The sequence below is a fragment of the Dendrobates tinctorius genome, unplaced genomic scaffold, assembly GCF_039654945.1.
Source record: "Dendrobates tinctorius isolate UK_male_01 unplaced genomic scaffold, ASM3965494v1 ptg000211l, whole genome shotgun sequence".
Classification (NCBI taxonomy): domain Eukaryota; kingdom Metazoa; phylum Chordata; class Amphibia; order Anura; family Dendrobatidae; genus Dendrobates; species Dendrobates tinctorius.
Genome location: NW_027361878.1, coordinates 8138498 through 8159118, shown reverse-complemented (window position 1 = coordinate 8159118; position 20621 = coordinate 8138498). Strand labels below are relative to the sequence as shown.

At 48.7% G+C, this 20621-nt stretch overlaps 1 protein-coding gene across 1 annotated transcript in view; it reads left to right on the top strand.

The window, feature by feature from the left end:
* Positions 1-12489: 12489 nt before the first annotated feature.
* The window catches only part of PNPLA2 (patatin like domain 2, triacylglycerol lipase), a 33759-nt gene continuing 25627 nt past the window's right edge, over positions 12490-20621 (top strand). Inside the window, 1 exon segment of the mRNA XM_073554374.1 lies at positions 12490-12813. Coding sequence (XP_073410475.1) covers positions 12627-12813 — 187 coding nt within the window. The 5' untranslated portion in view covers positions 12490-12626.

The following is a 20621-nucleotide window of genomic DNA, read 5'->3' as shown; positions in this document are numbered from 1 at the left end:
TCCCTTTAAAAGCAGATTTTTTGGCAGACTATTTTTTTTTAATGACTGAATGACACTTCAATCACCATAGAATCGTTTATAGATTGCTGAGGATCATTGGTACCAAAAAGTGTCAGTGCTTAAAATGCAGCAAGAAAGGAGCAGGCAAAGTGAGGCAAAGTACATACTGTCAGTCACTTGTCCTAAAGCACATGTTCCCATAGGCCGTCATTCACTAGATGAAGGTTAAGTATTCCTTCGTCATTTTATGTACCAGTCTTGAGACAGAGTCCGCTTGAGTAGGAGGTGAATTCATTAATGGGGCTGCTTCATGAATTTTGTGCATACAAATTGTGTTTTTTTTTCTTTTTGGGGTAAAGGACGTGATGAATATTTTCCCCTAAATTCACACCTCTATTGCTCAGGATTAGGGATTCACTATGGGAAGAAAATTGTGCGGCACAAAGAATTGTTGCATGCAGCCTATGACGTTATTCTTTCACAGGGAAACATTGAGGTCATAGTTGTGCGTAGGGAAAATAGCCTCCCAATAACGATAACCCTAGAATTATCAGGTTAACCCTTGCATCGCTGTCTATTTTCTCACCTGATTCTAGTAATCGCCCGTGCAGTCATTAGTCCAAAGTGACATTTAACATGAAGATCGGCTTTTCCCAAGTACTGGGATATGAGACCAAGTTCTGTATCTCCGCATCAGCTGAACAAGCATAAAACTAGACACTTTATATTTGCTCACACAGATTTGACGATATAGACAGATGGCCCCTAGCAGGTGTGTGGGGTAATTATCAGCACACTCCTGGCCAGGTATGATCTGGTCATCCTGGTTACATTAAAGACTGCTGTACAAGAGTGATCCAATTCAGAGTAATTGTTACCCAGGACACGCATGAAGCCTCTTTGTTGGCACCAACTTTGTATCAGAGCAGTCTGATTGCACATACCCCAAGACCAGGCGATCAGCGTGGCACAGACCAACATGTTCTGTTTACTGCAATCAAATGACGTCCGCAACACATTGCCACATTTAGTAAGCAAACAGGCTAAGACTGCATGGTCAGCAAGTTCTTGTAGCTGGAGAAAAATATTAATAGGATATATTAAGACATTTAAAGTAGTAGTTTTGCCAAGTGCAAATTTTTAGCAAGTACTGCAGTTTGCCAAATTTTAACTAATATTTCTGTTTTGGATCACCTGGTGAGGTGGATCTCCCAAAGTCTGGGTGGACATACAGGTCATGAACATCGGTGCAGAAAGCAGGTGAGACACGTGGGAAACAAGGTAGAAACAGGAGACTGGGAAGCAGAGGTACTGGAGGCTGCAGGCAGACAGGTGACTGGGAAGCAGCAGAGGTACTGCAGGCTGCAGGCAGACAGGTGACTGGGAAGCAGCAGAGGTACTGGAGGTCGCAGGCAGACAGGTGACTGGGAAGCAGATAGCAAAGGTACTGGAGGCTGCAGGCAGACAGGTGACTGGGAAGCTGGTAGCCAAGGTACTGGAGGCCACAGGCAGACAGGTGACTGGGAAGCAGGTAGCAGAGGGTACTGGAGGCTGCAGGCAGACAGGTGACTGGTAAGGCCTGTTTCACACTTCCGTTTTTTCAAATCCGTCAAAATCCGTTTTCCGTAAAAAAACGGATCCGCCATTTTTTGCAGGATCCGTTTTTTTTGTCCCATAGACTTCCATTACGGTTACCGCGGATCCGTCAAAAAAACGGATCCGTTTTTAAAAAAACGGATCCGTTTGCATCAGTTTCCGTCAAAAAAACGGAAACGGATCCGTTTGGCGGACACAAAAACGGAAGTGTGAAACAGGCCTAAGCAGAGGGTACTGGAGGCTGCAGGCAGACAGGTGACTGGTAAGCAGAGGGTACTGGATGCTGCAGGCAGACAGGTGACTGGGAAGCAGATGGCAAAGGTACTGGAGGCCGCAGGCAGACAGGTGACTGGGAAGCAGATAGCAGAGGTACTGGAGGCTGCAGGCAGACAGGTGATGGATGCTGGTAGCAGAGGTACTGGAGTCCACAGGCAGACAGGTGACTGGGTAGCAGAGGGTACTGGAGGCTGCAGGCAGAAAGGTGATTGGGAAGCAGATAGCAAAGGTACTGGAGGCTGCAGGCAGACTGGTGACTGGGAAGCAGATAGCAGAGGTAGTAGATGCAGCCAGACACGTGACTGGGAAGCAGATAGCAGAGGTACTGGAGCCCACAGGCAGACAGGTGACTGAGAAGCATGTAGCAGAGGTACTGGAGGCCACAGGTGACTGGGAAGCAGATAACAGGTACTGGAGGCCGCAGGCAGACAGGTAACTGGGAAACAGATAGCAGAGGTAGATGTCGCAGCCAGACAGGTGATGGAAGCAAATAGCAGAGGTACAGGAGGATGCAGGCAGACAGGTGACTGGGAAGCAGATAGCAGAGGTAGATGTCACAGCCAGACACGTGACGGAAGCAGATAGCAGAGGTACAGGAGGATGCAGGCAGACAGGTGACTGGGAAGCAGGTAGACCAGACTCTAAAACACTAAGGGTATGTGCACACGCTGCGGATTCTGCTGCGTTTCTGCAGCGTTTTTGGCTCTGCAGAAACGCAGCAGATTTTGCTGCGTTGTACAGTACCTTTATTTTCTATGGAAATAAAAAAAAGCTGTGCACATGCTGCGTTTTTTTCCGCGCGGTTTTGCTGCGGTTTACAATCCGCAGCATGTCAATTGTTTGGTGCAGAAACGCTTCGGTTTTACACCTCATCCATTATGAGGTGTAAAACCGCAGGGCAAAACCGCAGAAAAAACGCAGATAATCCGCAGATAAACCGCAGAAAAACCGCAGCACTTTGTCCTGCGGATTTCCTGCGGTTTTCTCTACAAAATCCGCAGAGACTAAAAACTACGTGTGCACATACCCTTAAAGTCTGAAAACCAAGACACCTGACCACCTGCAAAGCCTGATTCTGAGAACAACAGAGTTCAATGGACTGTGTTGAGGTGGGAAAAGCATGGATCCAGGACGTGTTAAGAATTTCCACTGTTAGGCCGGGATCACACATGTGAGGAATACGGCTGAGTCTTGCATGTTAATACCTGGCACTGCCGCCGGCACTCAGGAGCGGAGCCTGCTTCTGCATGTATTGCTAAGTGGCCGCACGCTCTGATCCGAGTGCTAGCGACAGTGTCGGGTATTAACATGCGAGACTCAGCTGTATTCCTCGCATGTGTGATCCCGGCCTTAGGATTCAGCTCTGCGTGCGATCACGTGCCAACTTTTCAGTTTGCTTCTCTCAATAAAGCATACTTGCAGTTGTGACAACAAATCCAAAAAGTAAGCAGAGCCAAATCCAACCATTGGGTATTTTACACACTGTTAGGATTGGGGAAGTTGCAGTGCTTGATAAAAATGTTCACTGGGCATCCCATTTAATAGAAGTAGAAAAATGGTGGATACACCAATGTACATGGATACACCTAAATAAAATGGGAATGATTGGTGATATCAACTTCCTGTTTGTGGCACATTAGTATATTAGAGGGGGGAAACGTTTCAAGATGGGTGGTGACCATGGCGGCGATTTTGAAGTTGGCCATTTTGGATCCAACTTTATTTTTGTCAATGGGAAAAGGGTCATGTGACCCATCAAACTTATTGAGAATTTTACAAGAAAATCAATGGTGTGCTTGGTTTTAACGTAACTTTATTCTTTCATGAGTTATTTACAAGTTTCTCTTTGTTTACAGCCATTGACATGTCACAGAGGTTAACACGTGAGGAACGGATAGATATTGTGTTGTCTGGTGAACGCAGTACCCGGGTCATTACAGCAGATTTCAATGCAAGACACCCTACACAAAAAAAACTGTCACCATTCCCATGTTATTTAGGTGTATCCATATATATGGCCCACCCAAAAAAGTTTGCCTCATCACTGAACATAATGTTCTGTGTAAACTGAGGGTCCTGTTCCAATTTTTGTTTTGCCCATTCTGCAAATTCAGCGCACCAGTCTGGGTCACCAATCATTCCCATTTTATTTAGGTGTATCCATATAAATGGCCCACCCTGTACTAGGGGCTGTCTCATCACATTAAATGGGTAAAATTTCAAAAACAAAATAACATTTCAATTTACCACTCATTAAAAATCTCCTTTATCAAGCACTAGCTGTATAGTTTACAGCTCATTGCCCAGGTTACCGACCACCTCAGAGCTGGAAAGGAGCATGCGCTCTGAAGCTGGATCCTCCTGTGTTCCTGCGCTTCCCTCAAGCTCCCGTGCAGCATCATTGAGGGCAATGGTCAATCTTCACCACCCTGCAGCAAGCCGGAGGCAGTGGCGTATCTAGGGGGGGGCAGCCAGCAGGGGGGCACAGTCGGGCCGCCTAATGCAGCGGTCCGCAGTGTCCTCCCTGGCGGCTGCGTTCTGCCGCCCCCCCGCCTGAGAGTCGGCGGTTCTCTGTGTCAGCTGTCAAGCTGACAGCCGGCGCAGAGAAGGAGGCCGTGCCGGCTCCCACGGAGCAATTGTACTGGCGTCTATACAGACGCCTGTACAATTGAAGCTCTGACCGCCGGGCCAGAGCGACGTCAGCAGCGTGATCAGGTCATGTGATCACGCTGCTGACGTCACTCCCCTGCGCCCAAAGCAAACGCTGGTGGTAAGTGTGCTCCTCTGTGGAGCTGAAGAACCACCGAAGATGGGAGATGAGGGGGAGTTAATGAGTGGAGATGGGGGGGATTTGTAGAGGGGATGGCGGTTAATGTGTGGGGGTATTTAGAGTGGGGATGGGGGTTAATGAGTGGGGATGCCATGGGGTTAATGTGTGGGGGGATTTGGAGTGGAGATGGGGGTTATTTAATGTGATGGGGGTTAATGAGTGGGGGGGTTAATGAATGGGGATGGGGATTAATGTGTGGGGGCATCAATGAGTGGGGATGGGGGTTAATGTGTGTGGGGGTATTTGGAGTGCAGATGGTTATTTAATGTGTGGGGGGGATTTGGAGTGGTGATGGGGTTAATGAGTGGGGATTGGGTTAATGTGCGCGGGGGTTAATGAATGGGGATGGGGTTAATGTATGGGGGCGTTAATGAGGGGTTGGGGTTAATGTGTGGGGGTATTTGGAGTGGGGGTGGGGGGATTTGGAGTGCTGATGGGGGTTATTGAGTGGGGATTGGGTTAATGTCTGGGGGGATTTGGAGTGGGGATGGGGGGTTATTTAATGTGTGGGGGGGATTTGGAATGGGGATGGGGGTACTTAATGTGTGTGAGGGATTGGGGATGGGGGATTTAATGTGTGGGGAGATTTGAGGACACAAAATAAAGACTATGTATGAGGAAACAGTATGCGGGATTGGTGCAGACAGTATGGGGAGCGAATGGGTTAATGTATGTGGATGGACACAGTATGGGGAGTCAGGGGTATGTGTGAGCAGACAGTATAGAGAGTGAGGGGGTAAATATATGAGGAGACAGTATGGTGAACAGGTGTGATGCTAGAGGGGAATAGTGTGAGGCGACAGTATATTGCAGATATTTTTATTTAGGGGCATTATAATGACACTTCTATCTTTAAGGGCGTTGTGTGGAGATTTTCTGCAGAAGACCGGAGAAGATGGAAGTCTACAGAGACGAGATGTGGATGAGAAAACTCATCATGGGGTCTAGAAGAAAAGGTGACTGACTGCAGAGACGACGTCATCTATAAGGTACCTGGATGTAAATGTTATTTGTGATACTGACTAATTCTCATGTTTTTATTTGTTAGGAACATTAAAGGGGTTGTCCAGGTTTGTGCTGAGTCTGCAGACATTCTATGTGACTGCAGACTTCTGAATTCTCACAGTGCTCACTGAACGCTGTTAGGATTCTCTTGTGCCGGTAATATACATACATACGGTCACATGCTGACTAGACATGTGTGGCCTCACTCCATGATAATGAACAGAGCGAGGCCAGGCACGTCTAGTCGGAATGTGGCCAGAAGTATATAAATCACATGCTTGTGCTGACATGACGGTACATCAGCAAGGGAGAATCCTAAAAGTGTGCAGTGCATTCGTTGTGAGAATTCAGAAGCTGCAGTGTCAGGATTCAGCTCTGCAGGTTCCAGTAGTCATCACATGGACACTTCACTCATATGCGATTTTCATAGGTATGGTCCTGTGACAACGAGCTTCTCTTCCTGCTTCTCTCAGTTTTTTACTGAACATTGAGAGCATTAAGAGGAGCAGCTCGTGGGTACATGGCTAAGTGTTCAAGTCGCATATGCAGGGGGGGGGGGCGCCGAACCGAATTCTTGCCCCGGGTGCCAGAAAGCCTAGATACGCCTCTGGCCGGAGGCCTAGTGAGTGCTGTGCTCCTGATGATAGGGACTTCAGAGCTTGGGACAACCCCTTTAATTGTTGCCTTATATCAGCCCCAATTCACACTAAGTTGAAATTGAAGCCGTCAGTTCCCTCTGCCCCTACAGGTGATGTCAGTGGAGCTAAGAATATGAACGGCCGCTTATTTTTCAGGCAGACAGGTTCCCACCAGATGAGAAGAAACGCACGCTCAGTCAAGCATTGAGGCAGTGGGAGACATATTGGAAACAGGGACGTGGACGTCCGTATGGTAAAGTTCAGCAGCGTGTGCATGAGACATTTATCTCATCCACAAGGCTGGAACAGTCTGCTGTCTCTTGTACCTAAAAAGATGTGTGTTCTCCCCGATGTAATAATGTATAATGTCTCCCATCCTGGACCCCTTCATGTAATAATGTCCCTCATTATGGCCCCTCCTGGTATAATGTCCCCCATCCTGGTATAATGCCCCCCATCCTGGCCTTCATCCTGCTATAATGTCCCCCATCCTGGACCCCTCCTGCTATAATGTCCCCCATCCTGGACCCCTCCTGCTATAATGTCCCCCATCCTGGACCCCTCCTGGTATAATGTCCTCCATCCTGGCCCCCTCCTGGTATAATGTCCCGCATCCTGGCTCCCTCTGGGTATGTCTCCCATCCTGGACCCCTTCATGTAATAATGTCCCTCATTATGGCCCCTCCTGGTATAATGTCCCCCATCCTGGCCCCCCCCGGTATAATGTCCCCCATGCTGGATCCCTCCTGGTATAATGTCCCCCATCCTGGCCCCCTTCATGTAATAATGTCCCTCATTATGGTCCCTCCTGGTATAATGTCCCCCATCCTGGTATAATGGCCCCCTTCTGGTATAATGTCCCCATCCTGGCCCCCTCCTGGTATAATGTCCCCCATCCTGGCCCCCTCCTGGTATAATGTACCCTATCCTGGACCCATCTGGGTATAATGTCTCCCATCCTGGACCCTTTCATGTAATAATGTCCCCCATCCTGGCCCCCTCTGGGTATGCCTCCCATCGTGGACCCCTTCATGTAATAATGTCCCTCATTATGGCCCCTCCTGGTATAATGTCCCCCATCCTGGTATAATATCCCCTATCCTGGCCCCCTCCTGGTATAATGCCCCCCCTCCTGGTATAATGTCCCCCATCCTGGCCCCCTCCTGGTATAATGTCCCCCATCCTGGCCCCCTCCTGGTATAATGTCCCCCATCCTGGCTCCCTCCTGGTATAATGTCCCCCATCCTGGCCCCTTTCATGTAATAATGTCCCTCATTATGGTCCCTCCTGGTATAATGTCCCCCATCCTGGTATAATGGCCCCCTTCTGGTATAATGTCCCCATCCTGGCCCCCTCCGGGTATGTCTCCCATCCTGAACCCCTTCATGTAATAATGTCCCTCATTATGGCCCCTCCTGGTATAATGTCCCCCATCCTGGCCCCCTTCATGTAATAATGTCCCTCATTATGGTCCCTCCTGGTATAATGTCCCCCATCCTGGTATAATGGCCCCCTTCTGGTATAATGTCCCCATCCTGGCCCCCTCCTGGTATAATGTCCCCCATCCTGGCCCCCTCCTGGTATAATGTCCCCCATCCTGGACCCATCTGGGTATAATGTCTCCCATCCTGGACACTTTCATGTAATAATGTCCCCCATCCTGGCCCCCTCTGGGTATGCCTCCCATCCTGGACCCCTTCATGTAATAATGTCCCTCATTATGGCCCCTCCTGGTATAATGTCCCCCATCCTGGTATAATGTCCCCTATCCTGGCCCCCTCCTGGTATAATGCCCCCCCTCCTGGTATAAAGTCCCCCATCCTGGACCCCTCCTGGTATAATGTCCCCCATCCTGGCCCCCGCCTGGTATAATGTCCCCCATCCTGGCTCCCTCCTGGTATAATGTCCCCCATCCTGGCTCCCTCCTGGTATAATGTCCCCCATCCTGGCCCCCTTCATGTAATAATGTCCCTCATTATGGTCCCTCCTGGTATAATGTCCCCCATCCTGGTATAATGGCCCCCTTCTGGTATAATGTCCCCATCCTGGCCCCCTCCTGGCCCCCTCCGGGTATGTCTCCCATCCTGGACCCCTTCATGTAATAATGTCCCTCATTATGGCCCCTCTTGGTATAATGTCCCCCATCCTGGCCCCCTTCATGTAATAATGTCCCTCATTATGGTCCCTCCTGGTATAATGTCCCCCATCCTGGTATAATGGCCCCCTCCTGGTATAATGTCCCCCATTCTGGCCCCCTCCTGGTATAATGTCCCCCATCCTGGCCCCTTCCTGGTATAATGTCCCCCATCCTGGACCCGTCTGGGTATAATGTCTTCCATCCTGGACCCTTTCATGTAATAATGTCCCCCATCCTGGCCCCCTCTGGGTATGTCTCCCATCCTGGACCCCTTCATGTAATAATGTCCCTCATTATGGCCCCTCCTGGTATAATGCCCTCCATCCTGGTATAATGTCCCCTATCCTGGCCCCCTCCTCGTATAATGCCCCCCCCTCCTGGTATAATGTCCCCCATCCTGGTCCCCTCCTGATATAATGTTCCCCATCCTGGCCCCCTCCTGGTATAATGTCCCCCATCCTGGCCCCCTCCAGGTATAATGTCCCCCATCCTGGCTCCCTCCTGGTATAATGTCCCCCATCCTGGCCCCCTTCATGTAATAATGTCCCTCATTATGGTCCCTCCTGGTATAATGTCCCCCATCCTGGTATAATGGCCCCCTTCTGGTATAATGTCCCCCATCCTGGCCCCCTCCGGGTATGTCTCCCTTCCTGAACCCCTTCATGTAATAATGTCCCTCATTATGGCCCCTCCTGGTATAATGTCCCCCATTCTGGCCCCCTCCTGGTATAATGTCCCCCATCCTGGCCCCCTCTGGGTATGTCTCCCATCCTGGACCCCTTCATGTAATAATGTCCCCCATTCTGGCCCCCTCCTGGTATAATGTCCCCCATTCTGGCCCCCTCCTGGTATAATGTCCCCCATTCTGGCCCCCTCCTGGTATAATGTCCCCCATCCTGGCCCCCGCCTGGTATAATGTCCCCCATCCTGGCTCCCTCCTGGTATAATGTCCCCCATCCTGGCTCCCTCCTGGTATAATGTCCCCCATCCTGGCCCCCTTCATGTAATAATGTCCCTCATTATGGTCCCTCCTGGTATAATGTCCCCCATCCTGGTATAATGGCCCCCTCCTGGTATAATGTCCCCCATTCTGGCCCCCTCCTGGTATAATGTCCCCCATTCTGGCCCCCTCCTGGTATAATGTCCCCCATCCTGGCCCCCGCCTGGTATAATGTCCCCCATCCTGGCTCCCTCCTGGTATAATGTCCCCATCCTGGCCCCCTCCGGGTATGTCTCCCATCCTGGACCCCTTCATGTAATAATGTCCCTCATTATGGCCCCTCCTGGTATAATGTCCCCCATCCTGGCCCCCTTCATGTAATAATGTCCCTCATTATGGTCCCTCCTGGTATAATGTCCCCCATCCTGGTATAATGGCCCCCTCCTGGTATAATGTCCCCCATTCTGGCCCCCTCCTGGTATAATGTTCCCCATCCTGGCCCCTTCCTGGTATAATGTCCCCCATCCTGGACCCGTCTGGGTATAATGTCTTCCATCCTGGACCCTTTCATGTAATAATGTCCCCCATCCTGGCCCCCTCTGGGTATGTCTCCCATCCTGGACCCCTTCATGTAATAATGTCCCTCATTATGGCCCCTCCTGGTATAATGCCCTCCATCCTGGTATAATGTCCCCTCTCCTGGCCCCCTCCTCGTATAATGCCCCCCCTCCTGGTATAATGTCCCCCATCCTGGTCCCCTCCTGATATAATGTTCCCCATCCTGGCCCCCTCCTGGTATAATGTCCCCCATCCTGGCCCCCTCCAGGTATAATGTCCCCCATCCTGGCTCCCTCCTGGTATAATGTCCCCCATCCTGGCCCCCTTCATGTAATAATGTCCCTCATTATGGTCCCTCCTGGTATAATGTCCCCCATCCTGGTATAATGGCCCCCTTCTGGTATAATGTCCCCCATCCTGGCCCCCTCCGGGTATGTCTCCCTTCCTGAACCCCTTCATGTAATAATGTCCCTCATTATGGCCCCTCCTGGTATAATGTCCCCCATTCTGGCCCCCTCCTGGTATAATGTCCCCCATTCTGGCCCCCTCCTGGTATAATGTCCCCCATCCTGGCCCCCTCTGGGTATGTCTCCCATCCTGGACCCCTTCATGTAATAATGTCCCTCATTATGGCCCCTCCTGGTATAATGTCCCCCATTCTGGCCCCCTTCTGTTATAATGTCCCCCATCCTGGCCCCCTCCGGGTATGTCTCCCATCCTGGACCCCTTCATGTAATAATGTCCCCCATTCTGGCCCCCTCCTGGTATAATGTCCCCCATTCTGGCCCCCTCCTGGTATAATGTCCCCCATTCTGGCCCCCTCCTGGTATAATGTCCCCCATCCTGGCCCCCGCCTGGTATAATGTCCCCCATCCTGGCTCCCTCCTGGTATAATGTCCCCCATCCTGGCTCCCTCCTGGTATAATGTCCCCCATCCTGGCCCCCTTCATGTAATAATGTCCCTCATTATGGTCCCTCCTGGTATAATGTCCCCCATCCTGGTATAATGGCCCCCTTCTGGTATAATGTCCCCATCCTGGCCCCCTCCTGGCCCCCTCCGGGTATGTCTCCCATCCTGGACCCCTTCATGTAATAATGTCCCTCATTATGGCCCCTCCTGGTATAATGTCCCCCATCCTGGCCCCCTTCATGTAATAATGTCCCTCATTATGGTCCCTCCTGGTATAATGTCCCCCATCCTGGTATAATGGCCCCCTCCTGGTATAATGTCCCCCATTCTGGCCCCCTCCTGGTATAATGTCCCCCATCCTGGCCCCTTCCTGGTATAATGTCCCCCATCCTGGACCCGTCTGGGTATAATGTCTTCCATCCTGGACCCTTTCATGTAATAATGTCCCCCATCCTGGCCCCCTCTGGGTATGTCTCCCATCCTGGACCCCTTCATGTAATAATGTCCCTCATTATGGCCCCTCCTGGTATAATGTCCCCCATTCTGGCCCCCTTCTGGTATAATGTCCCCCATCCTGGCCCCCTCCGGGTATGTCTCCCATCCTGGCCCCCTTCATGTAATAATGTCCCCCATTCTGGCCCCCTCCTGGTATAATGTCCCCCATCCTGGCCCCGTCTGGGTATGTCTCCCATCCTGGACCCCTTCATGTAATAATGTCCCTCATTATGGCCCCTCCTGGTATAATGTCCCCCATCCTGGCCCCCTTCATGTAATAATGTCCCTCATTATGGTCCCTCCTGGTATAATGTCCCCCATTCTGGCCCCCTCCTGGTATAATGTCCCCCATCCTGGCCCCCTCCTGCTATAATGTCCCCCATCCTGACCCCTTCATGTAATATTGTCTCCCATCTGGGCCCCTTTGATGGATACATGGGACCCTGAGAACGAGGCTCTGCAGCGCCTGTCTTGAACAGAGCTCGGTCTCCCCCATTTTCTCCTTGCAGTGGGCTTCTTTCTCTGCCAATACATCTATATAGTGATGCAAAAAAAAATAAAATAAAAAATATTAAAATGTGCAGCGGATTACTCTTAATTTGAGACCCAACTATGAATATGCATGAACCATCCCAGGGACCCATCTGACATGTCGCACCCATCATATTCTATGTAAACAGTGTAAATCTGTTTTTATAAATGTATTTCTGACTCAGATACGTCCAGCTTCCAGTGAGATTATTGGTGGCATATCGTCTGGATCCGCCGTACCATCCCGCTCATTGCTAGTCGCACAGGATAAATCCTCATTCCGTCTACAGTCAGCTGCACTGCAGAGTAGGGAGCGCCCCCTGCTGCCCGCCGTGCAGAACTGTCCGCTCAGTGACAGCAGAGGGAAGAGAGTGCGGCCCCCAGCGGCGGATCAGGAGGTAACGGACAGCGCTCCGCCCACACAAGAGGGTGTAGCTCCATCTCCGGCGCTCATTGGTCACGCCGCGGTCTATCTCCGCTGACATTTCCACCAGGAACGCGCGCTGATTGGTCGCCGAGCGGTGTGACGTCAGAGCTGCCGCCTATAATAATATAATAGCAGGAATTGGACGGAAGGTAAAGTGTCGCGGACGGAGGTAAATGGCGCAGAGCTGGAGGAAGGGCGCAGCGGCTGGAGGAGCGGACGGCGCCTGATCTGTGTCTCGTCTTCCCGTGCAGTGTACAGGCGGCGGACAGCAGGACGGTCGGACATGTTCCCCCTGGACTCCCCCTGGAACATTTCCTTTGCGGGCTGTGGGTTCCTGGGGATCTACCACATCGGAGTCGCCAGCTGCCTGAAGGAGCACGCACCGTTCCTGGTGGAGAATGCCCGGAACATCTACGGAGCGTCCGCCGGTGCCCTGACCGCCACCGCGCTGGTGAGCGGAGCCTGCCTGGGTGAGTGCACTGCGGCGGCGACAACAAGGGCGCAGAGTCCGGCCGCCGTGCTCAGTGATGTCTGCCGGCACCATCCGCTCCCTGGCCGGCCACAATGTCTGCGAGATAGCCTTTATCTGTAGCAGCCAATCACAGAGCAGCTTTTATTTTACCAGAGCTGTTTAAGAAATAAAAGCTGCTCTCTGATTGGCTGTTGTGGGCCTTACGGGTTTTTCACCCATTGAAAGTAGTAAGTGCTAAAAAAAAACATAAGTATCGGATCGTCCTGTGTATTGTTCCAAAACCTTACATACAATATAACTTTTTTTTTTTTTTTGTCACTAAGTCATATTATCAGCACGCACAAGAGAAAAGTGTAGCATGCCAAAAACACAGGAAGAAAAACCAAGCGAAACTTACTTTTTTTTTTTTTCCCTGCAGTTTCTTTACTCTCAAGGGTTTGTGCCCACGATCCGGAATAGCGGGTTGGGCATAGCTCACCTGTGCTGCGTCCAAACCGCTGCTGTTTCCTGATGGTGGAGCCATATACCACAAGAGAGCAGGTGTTACTGCGGAAAAACGCGCCAAGTGTGAATATGGCCTGACCGACGGGGGTGCAGGTTATAAGCCAGATGGGGTGAAGTATGGTCAGTTATCGGCCCTCTCCATCCTGCTGCTGAACGCTACCCACTACTCAGAAAATGCCGTGCGGTGGGGAATGTTCCAAAAGGATCAAACTATAAAAAAGAGACCTGTACTATGATAGATATTATGGAAAGTGGTTTATTATTGTCCCCGTCTGGAAGGAGATCTACAGCATGATGAAAATGTCACATCTTGTGATCATCTTCGCTCTTCTTTTTTTTTTCCTTATTGTTGAGGTCTCCGAACAAATTTTTGCAACTATAGCAAAATCAAAGGTCGTCTTAGAGGTGATCTGAGTTCAGACATTGTCCTCAGCTGCACCGTGCACGGCTACAATACATGCAAAAAACAGCGCATGTTCAGACCTGGTATATACAGTGGATGGTTGCACACCACATATATAACCACGTTACACCTAATATAAATATTGATCTTCCTACAGATTGTTCAGCCATCAAGTTGCCGCAATGGCTACAGAATGTGCTAAAAAGTGTGTGTGTGTGTGTGTGTGTGTGTGTGTGTGTGTATATATATATATATAATTATATTCTGTCTCCCGGTCCAGAGTGACACATCAGTCTCCTGCTCCGCAGGGCCGGGCACCTCTGTGGCCAGACTATTGATCTCAATGGTACTTGTGCGATGCTTTGTTTCTTGTAGAGTGGCGATACATTGGGGGCTGATACATGTTCGGCAGGTTTCTCTATAGATTTTGGCAACAGCATGCCTTATTCTAGAGGCCTTCTTCTAAGGCCACGTTCACACGATCTGTATTTGTAAGGCAAAACCAGGAGTGGGTGATAAATACAGAAGTGGGGACGGGTTTCTATTATACTTTCCCTCTGGTTCTTCCACTCCTGGTTTTGGCTTAGAAATACTGATGCAAAAAACACTAAACATGCCCTAAGGAAGGGTGATTGTCCAGAGTGGATGAACCTCATTCAGTAATTGTGGTGTCTGTGAATTGTTTGTAAATACCCAGAGACAATGATACATTGCAGGTGATGTGATACATTGTATGGGGCAGAGGTGCAATGTAGGAAGCACTTGATGCCTGTATACTCTGCGCTCTGACTGTGAGATCATCTATAAGGCTGTGTGGCATTCCTGTGGGAAACATGCGAGAACTCTGCATTTTAAATTCCCGTGTATTTACCGCGGAAAAACTAGCGCTTTGCAAGCGTAATTAGCTTGCAGAATGCTAGCATTTTCCAAGCGATCTGTAGCTTCGCTTGGAAAACTGATTGACAGGTTGGTCACACTCGTCAAACATAGTGTTTGACGAGTGTGACCTACTTTTTACTAGTGATGCCTTGCGTCAGTGACCTTTGATGCTACGGTATCGCAAGACCGCTATATCATCAAAGGTCATTGTTGCAAGGCATCACTGGGAACGGGACTTGCCGGGAGCATCGCTGAGGCCTGGTGATGCTGCGCGGGATGCCGGAAAGTAAGAATATCATGGTTTTTTTATCTTTTATTTTAATTCTATTTTTAACAGGGATATGGTGCCTGGAGGACAGTCTCCTCTCCTCCGGACCGTGGGTACCATCCGCAAATGTTCCACTTACTTCTCACATGGTGGGCACACCACATGCGGGAAGTAAGCAGAACAATGCATTCCTATGGGTGCAGATTTTCCCACGATTCCACACAAAGAATGAACATGCTGCATATTTTCCACGATAAATTTCAGCCACGGGGAAAAAACACAGCATTAGCGCGGAATGCCATAGGATTGCATGGGATGCATTTTTTTTTTTTTTTTTTTTTTTTTGCGGCAAAATCGTGTGATTAAAAACGCTACATGTGAACTCAGCCTGTTTTCCTGTGCACAGTGTATATACAGGAGCCGTCTGTTTATTTGCCCTGTCATTCTGTGTCTGCATTGATCCCTATGGAGCATGTGACGTCCAGCCTGCTGCCTAAGCAGAGCTATGTATATACAGGCTGCCTGTGCTGTGCGACCCTTTCACTTCATACTCAACTTCCCTCTGCCAGTGTCACGGCATGCATCACCCCAGTATTGTGCTCATACATAGCAGAGGCTGAGTCAGGTCTTTATGACAGTCCCAGGTGGAGTGTCAGAACGAAACGTCAATCGTAGACTTTATTGAAATTGTGACTTATGGGTTTGTCAGAAATTGCTTTGATCATTCGTCAACTGCTACTCACAGCACTTTTTTTTTTTTTTTTTTTTTTTTTTTTTTCCCCCCCAGCAAATTTGCCATGCAGTCAATTAATGGCCACTTCTTGTTTTAATGAATGGCCACAGATGTGATGGTGGTGATTAAAAATAAATAAATCTGCATCGCATTGTAATTGCTTGAAAAATATCTGCAACGACCAATAGCATTCAGTAAAGAGCAGGGTCCCACAGATGGGTGGCTGGTGGTCCATGGCTGCTATACCGCCTTCCGCTGGGCTTGTTAAGCACACGAGGCACTAAGAATGCCCAGTAGGTGGGAGGAGGGTTGCAAGGACTTGGTTTGATGGCCACTGACTACAGGGTCCTGTCACGCTTTTAGCTCTAAAGGGCAAGAAAGGCCCCTTTTTCTGCATGCAGCAGGTTGTCCCTGCATTAACCATGTGATGGGTAATAAAATGTGATCTTGAGCCTCTAAGTAGGGTACAGTGATCATAAAATGAGTCTGAGCCTCTAAGTAGGGTACAGTGATCATAAAATGAGTCTGTACCTCTTGGGAAGCGGAGACCTGCCACAAGGTAACTACGCTTCATTAACTCTAATGGGACACAGTGGCGGAGTGACGTGTACGATCTGAGTTCAGAAGAAGCCAGAACACGAAGGGTCTGGAGTGTGACCCGGATACAATGTGACTGTATCTCTCTATCTCCCTAGCCACTGTATATTGCCTGCTGACACACAGTGGTGAGCGAGGACACTGGTGAGCGAGGACACGCACCTGCAGACTTTACAACTCTGCAATGGACTGGAACCTGGTACAAAGTACAGGAATAAATCTCCTTTATCCATTTATATTTGGTGTGCCTGCATTTCTCCTCATTCTAATATCTATGAACCGCAGCACGTAGCCACCTGGCACCAGATGGGTTCATGCAGCATCCATTACGGGCAGAGGTACAGGTGGTGACTGGACAGTCTCTAATCTCGCCTGTAACCCTACACCTGCCTGTTCCTAGGAGCCAGGTAACAACTAACAAGTGCAGCTAAAAGTGTCCTCTGACACCAACATGACCTCAGATGATTTGCATTACAGGGGCCTTGACTGGGGGATTAATTGCTGCAAAACACACAAAGCCTTGTCTGAAAGGAGACATTCGCATAGCTCATTACCACCCGGCATCCAGAAGTGCACGGGGGTGAAGTGGAAGGCTACACGTGGCGCATAGCTCATTACCACCTGGCATCCAGAAGTGCATGGGGGTGAAGTGGAAGGCTACACGTGACGGTCGAGAAAGTTGATACGACTTGTGGAAAACTATGCGTCCGTTACCGAACAATGTAAAAATTGCACTTTTTTTTTTTTTTTTTTTTTCTTTCTTTGGGGGTGTTTTAGTCCTTATGCTCCTTGCAAGATTTGTTTGTGAACAAGTTGCAAGTATTTCCCGTTTGTTGGGGTTTTGTTTTTTATCCGCTTCAAAAAGCAGAAGGAAAAGTACTGTACAACATGTTCTTTGCCACTTCCCTGCCGCCATGACCCGACTCCGTTAAATCTTGGCATGGAAGTAGCGCGAGCTGTGGATCCACTAGGCCATGTCCACATGTAACGGATTTGCTTTGAATAATTAAATCCACATAATCTGCAAGATACAAATCTGGGGATTTAATTACCCATTGTAATACAAAAGGGGAAATGATATTAGTTAGAATCATAGAATCGTAGAGTTGGAAGGGACCTCCTGGGCCATCTGGTCCAACCCCCTGCTCAAAGCAGGATTCGCTAAATCATCCCAGTCAGATGTCTGTCCAGCCTCTGTTTGAAGACTTCCATTGAAGGAGAACTCACCACTTCTCGTGGCAGCCTGTTCCACTCATTGATCACTCTAACTGTCAAAAAGTTTTTTCTAATATCTAATCTGTGTCTCCTCCCATTCAGTTTCATCCCATTGCTTCTAGTCTTTCCTTGTGCAAATGAGAATAAAGTTGATCCTTCTACAATGTGACAGCCCTTTAGATATTTGTAGACAGCAATTAAGTCTCCTCTCAGTCTTCTCTTTTGCAAACTAAACATTCCCAAATCCTGCAACCTTTCCTCATAAGACAGGGTTTGCAGACCGGTCACCATTCTGGTCGCTCTTTTCTGAACTTGCTCCAGTTTGTTGATGTCTTTTTTTTAAAATGTGGTGCCCAAAACTGGACACAATATTCCAGATGAGGTCTGACCAAAGAGGAGTAGAGGGAAATAATGACTTCACGTGATCTAGACTGTATGCTTCTGTTAATACAGCCTAGAACTGCATTTGCCTTTTTTGCTGCTGCATCACACTGTTGACTCATATTCAGTCTGTGATCTATTAGTATACCCAAGTCTTTTTCACATGTGCTGTCACTTAGCCCTATTCCTCCCATTCTATATATGCTTTTTTCATTTTTATTGCCCAGATGTAGTACTTTGCATTTCTCCCTGTTAAAAACCATTCTGTTAGTTACTGCCCACTTCTCCAGTTTATTTAAATCTTTTTGAATCCTCTCTCTCTCTTCTCTAGTATTAGCTATCCCTCCTAGTTGCTTAAAAGGGTTTTACAGTCATATGATGGCTGAACAGTGGGGTCTGACAATTTGCACCATCACAGAGAAGCCATTGTTAGCTCCAGAGGCTGGATCTAACATTGAATGAAGGTGCAGTGTAGCTGCCGCTCCTGGGTCCTGCAGATCCCTTCTTTTAAATGCCTGATCTGCAGGACACTGCAGCAGCCGCTACAATGTCCGGAGCTGCGCCGTGCAGCTCTGTTCAGCTGACTGATGGTGGTGCTGCACCTCAATCTGATATTGATGACTTATCCCATTGATGCTTCACCAATATCACATGTGTTTAAAGTATACCATAGAGCAAGATAACTGCCAACAGTCCCTTAATTCCTGGGCAGAAAGGGTTATCAGGGTGTCGGGACTTCTAACAGCCCAGATGTGTCAGCTCTATTTAACCACAGACCTAAACCTTACATACAAACTCCTGCTGCTTACTTGCCCGTCTTTTGAACCAAGCGGGCTTCCCTTGCTGGATTTTCCACCCTTCTGTTTTGTTTTGTTTTTTTTGTTTTTTTGTTTTTTTTTCATAACAATCTCTGCATAAAAGTTAAAACATACACTTATTACTGGTCTCCATGAGTCTGTGATCTACTGTGGACAGGATGGCAATGAATGATTAGGTTTCTGTTCACCCAGATATCTGGAGTAGAGCTGCTCCACAAAACCCTTCCTATTCTTGGCTGCGGGAATCCACTTTGCTGCTCATAAGGATTTGATCCAAATGAAAAAGCTGGAGAGGGGGAAAAGCTTTAAAAACATTGTCACCTGGATTGCTGTAAATGTAACTACACCAACTCCCCTACAGGAGTTTTCCCTACATAGCGCCTGACACTTAATGTTGTTGTGCGCGTCTACCTGGCTGCTTTGAGCAAGCAATGCTGGCTTGTTTTTCAGGCTGTGAGGCCATGTGGTGTCTGTGCTCATAGACTGGAGCCCTGCTGTCTTGCCTATATGGACGTTCACTATGAGTTATTGAACTCTCTTAACCTCCCTGCATTACCTCCTCTTCCCCTATGAGCTTAGGCTGGGAGCTATATAACAAGGCTGAGTCCTTGGTATGACTGCAGCTTGCACGGCACACATCAGTCTGCTCCTGTAGGGTTACTTGTTCTCATCCTACTCATCTGCATTGGGCAAAATAACTCTTTCCTTATGTGAATGATGGGAGTCCAGTTACAAAGAGAAATTTAATGTACAGTGCAAAAGTTCTAGGCAGGTATAGGGGGATGCTGCAATGTAAAGATGTTTTTTCATGATTATCAAAATGCAAAAGTGACCAAGACAGCCAAAAAGATGAGAACAGAGAAATGGTCTGTGGTCACCACCTGCAGAACCACTCCAGTAATAGGTGGTGTCTTGCTAATTGCCGATCATTTCTACCTGTTGTCTGTTCCATTTGCACAACAGCAGGAGAAATTGATTCACAATCAATGTTGACTTAACAGAAGTATGATTGACTTGGAGTTGCATTTGTTCCCTTTATATTTTTGAGCAGTGTACTATATCTCTGTGCTGCCTAGTCTTTATGTCAGAACAAAAAATGATTGCTCTCAGAAGCACAAAGCACATCGCCCAGTGCTGATTAATGTGATAGTGTATTGGGACAGTTTACTCTATTGGTGATCATTTTGTGTCCATCATTCTTTAGCTGGTGTAAAGATCCTGGGGAAACAAGCGCCAAATGACTTCAATATTGTCTGCACTCGGCTCATGTTAATGTTTCTACGTGATGGTGCAATATGTGACTTTTGCCCATGGGCCCCACTTTGTCTAAATTTTTCTCTGGATACACTTGTTTGAGGGAACTCTGATGCAGAGATCAGGATGTACAAGTCCCAGACAACCCCTTTAACACGTCTATCCTCCCTCTCAAAATGGATAAAACTACCAAATATTGCCGTGTGCACAAGACCTTGTGTTGGCATAACCTTGGCCATGCAATTAATCTGGGTATGAAAATGGAATGACAGCATTGCAAAGTTGCATGTCAGGACTGACGCACTCGATGGCCATACTTCCCGCTACCCTGGAGTGGCTACTCATGCTGCTCTTCAGCCTGCCCTCATGTACAAGTGCTCTTCAGTCATTCCTTGGCTCTGAATCACGCAGTTTACTGCCCGCTGAGTACAGTTTTTCCAACTAGTCTTACGTCAGTTGAGATACCGCCACCTTCAGTGGCCCTGTCGCTATTTTATAAGACTCCATCTGTTCCACGAAACTGAAATAGTATCCCGTCCAAGCACTCGGGTCTTATCTGCCAAGAAGTCAATGTGCAAATGCACTTTAGCTGGGTACAGTTCTTGGGACACAATGTGCAAACCTGTCAGACCTTCAATGAATGAAATAACTGGTATAGGTGAGGACACGTGGCCGGCCCCACATTAAGGTTTAGGCTATGGTTAGATGTGATGGGTGGTCTCAGCAAGGGCACTACAGACCCAAGCCATGATGT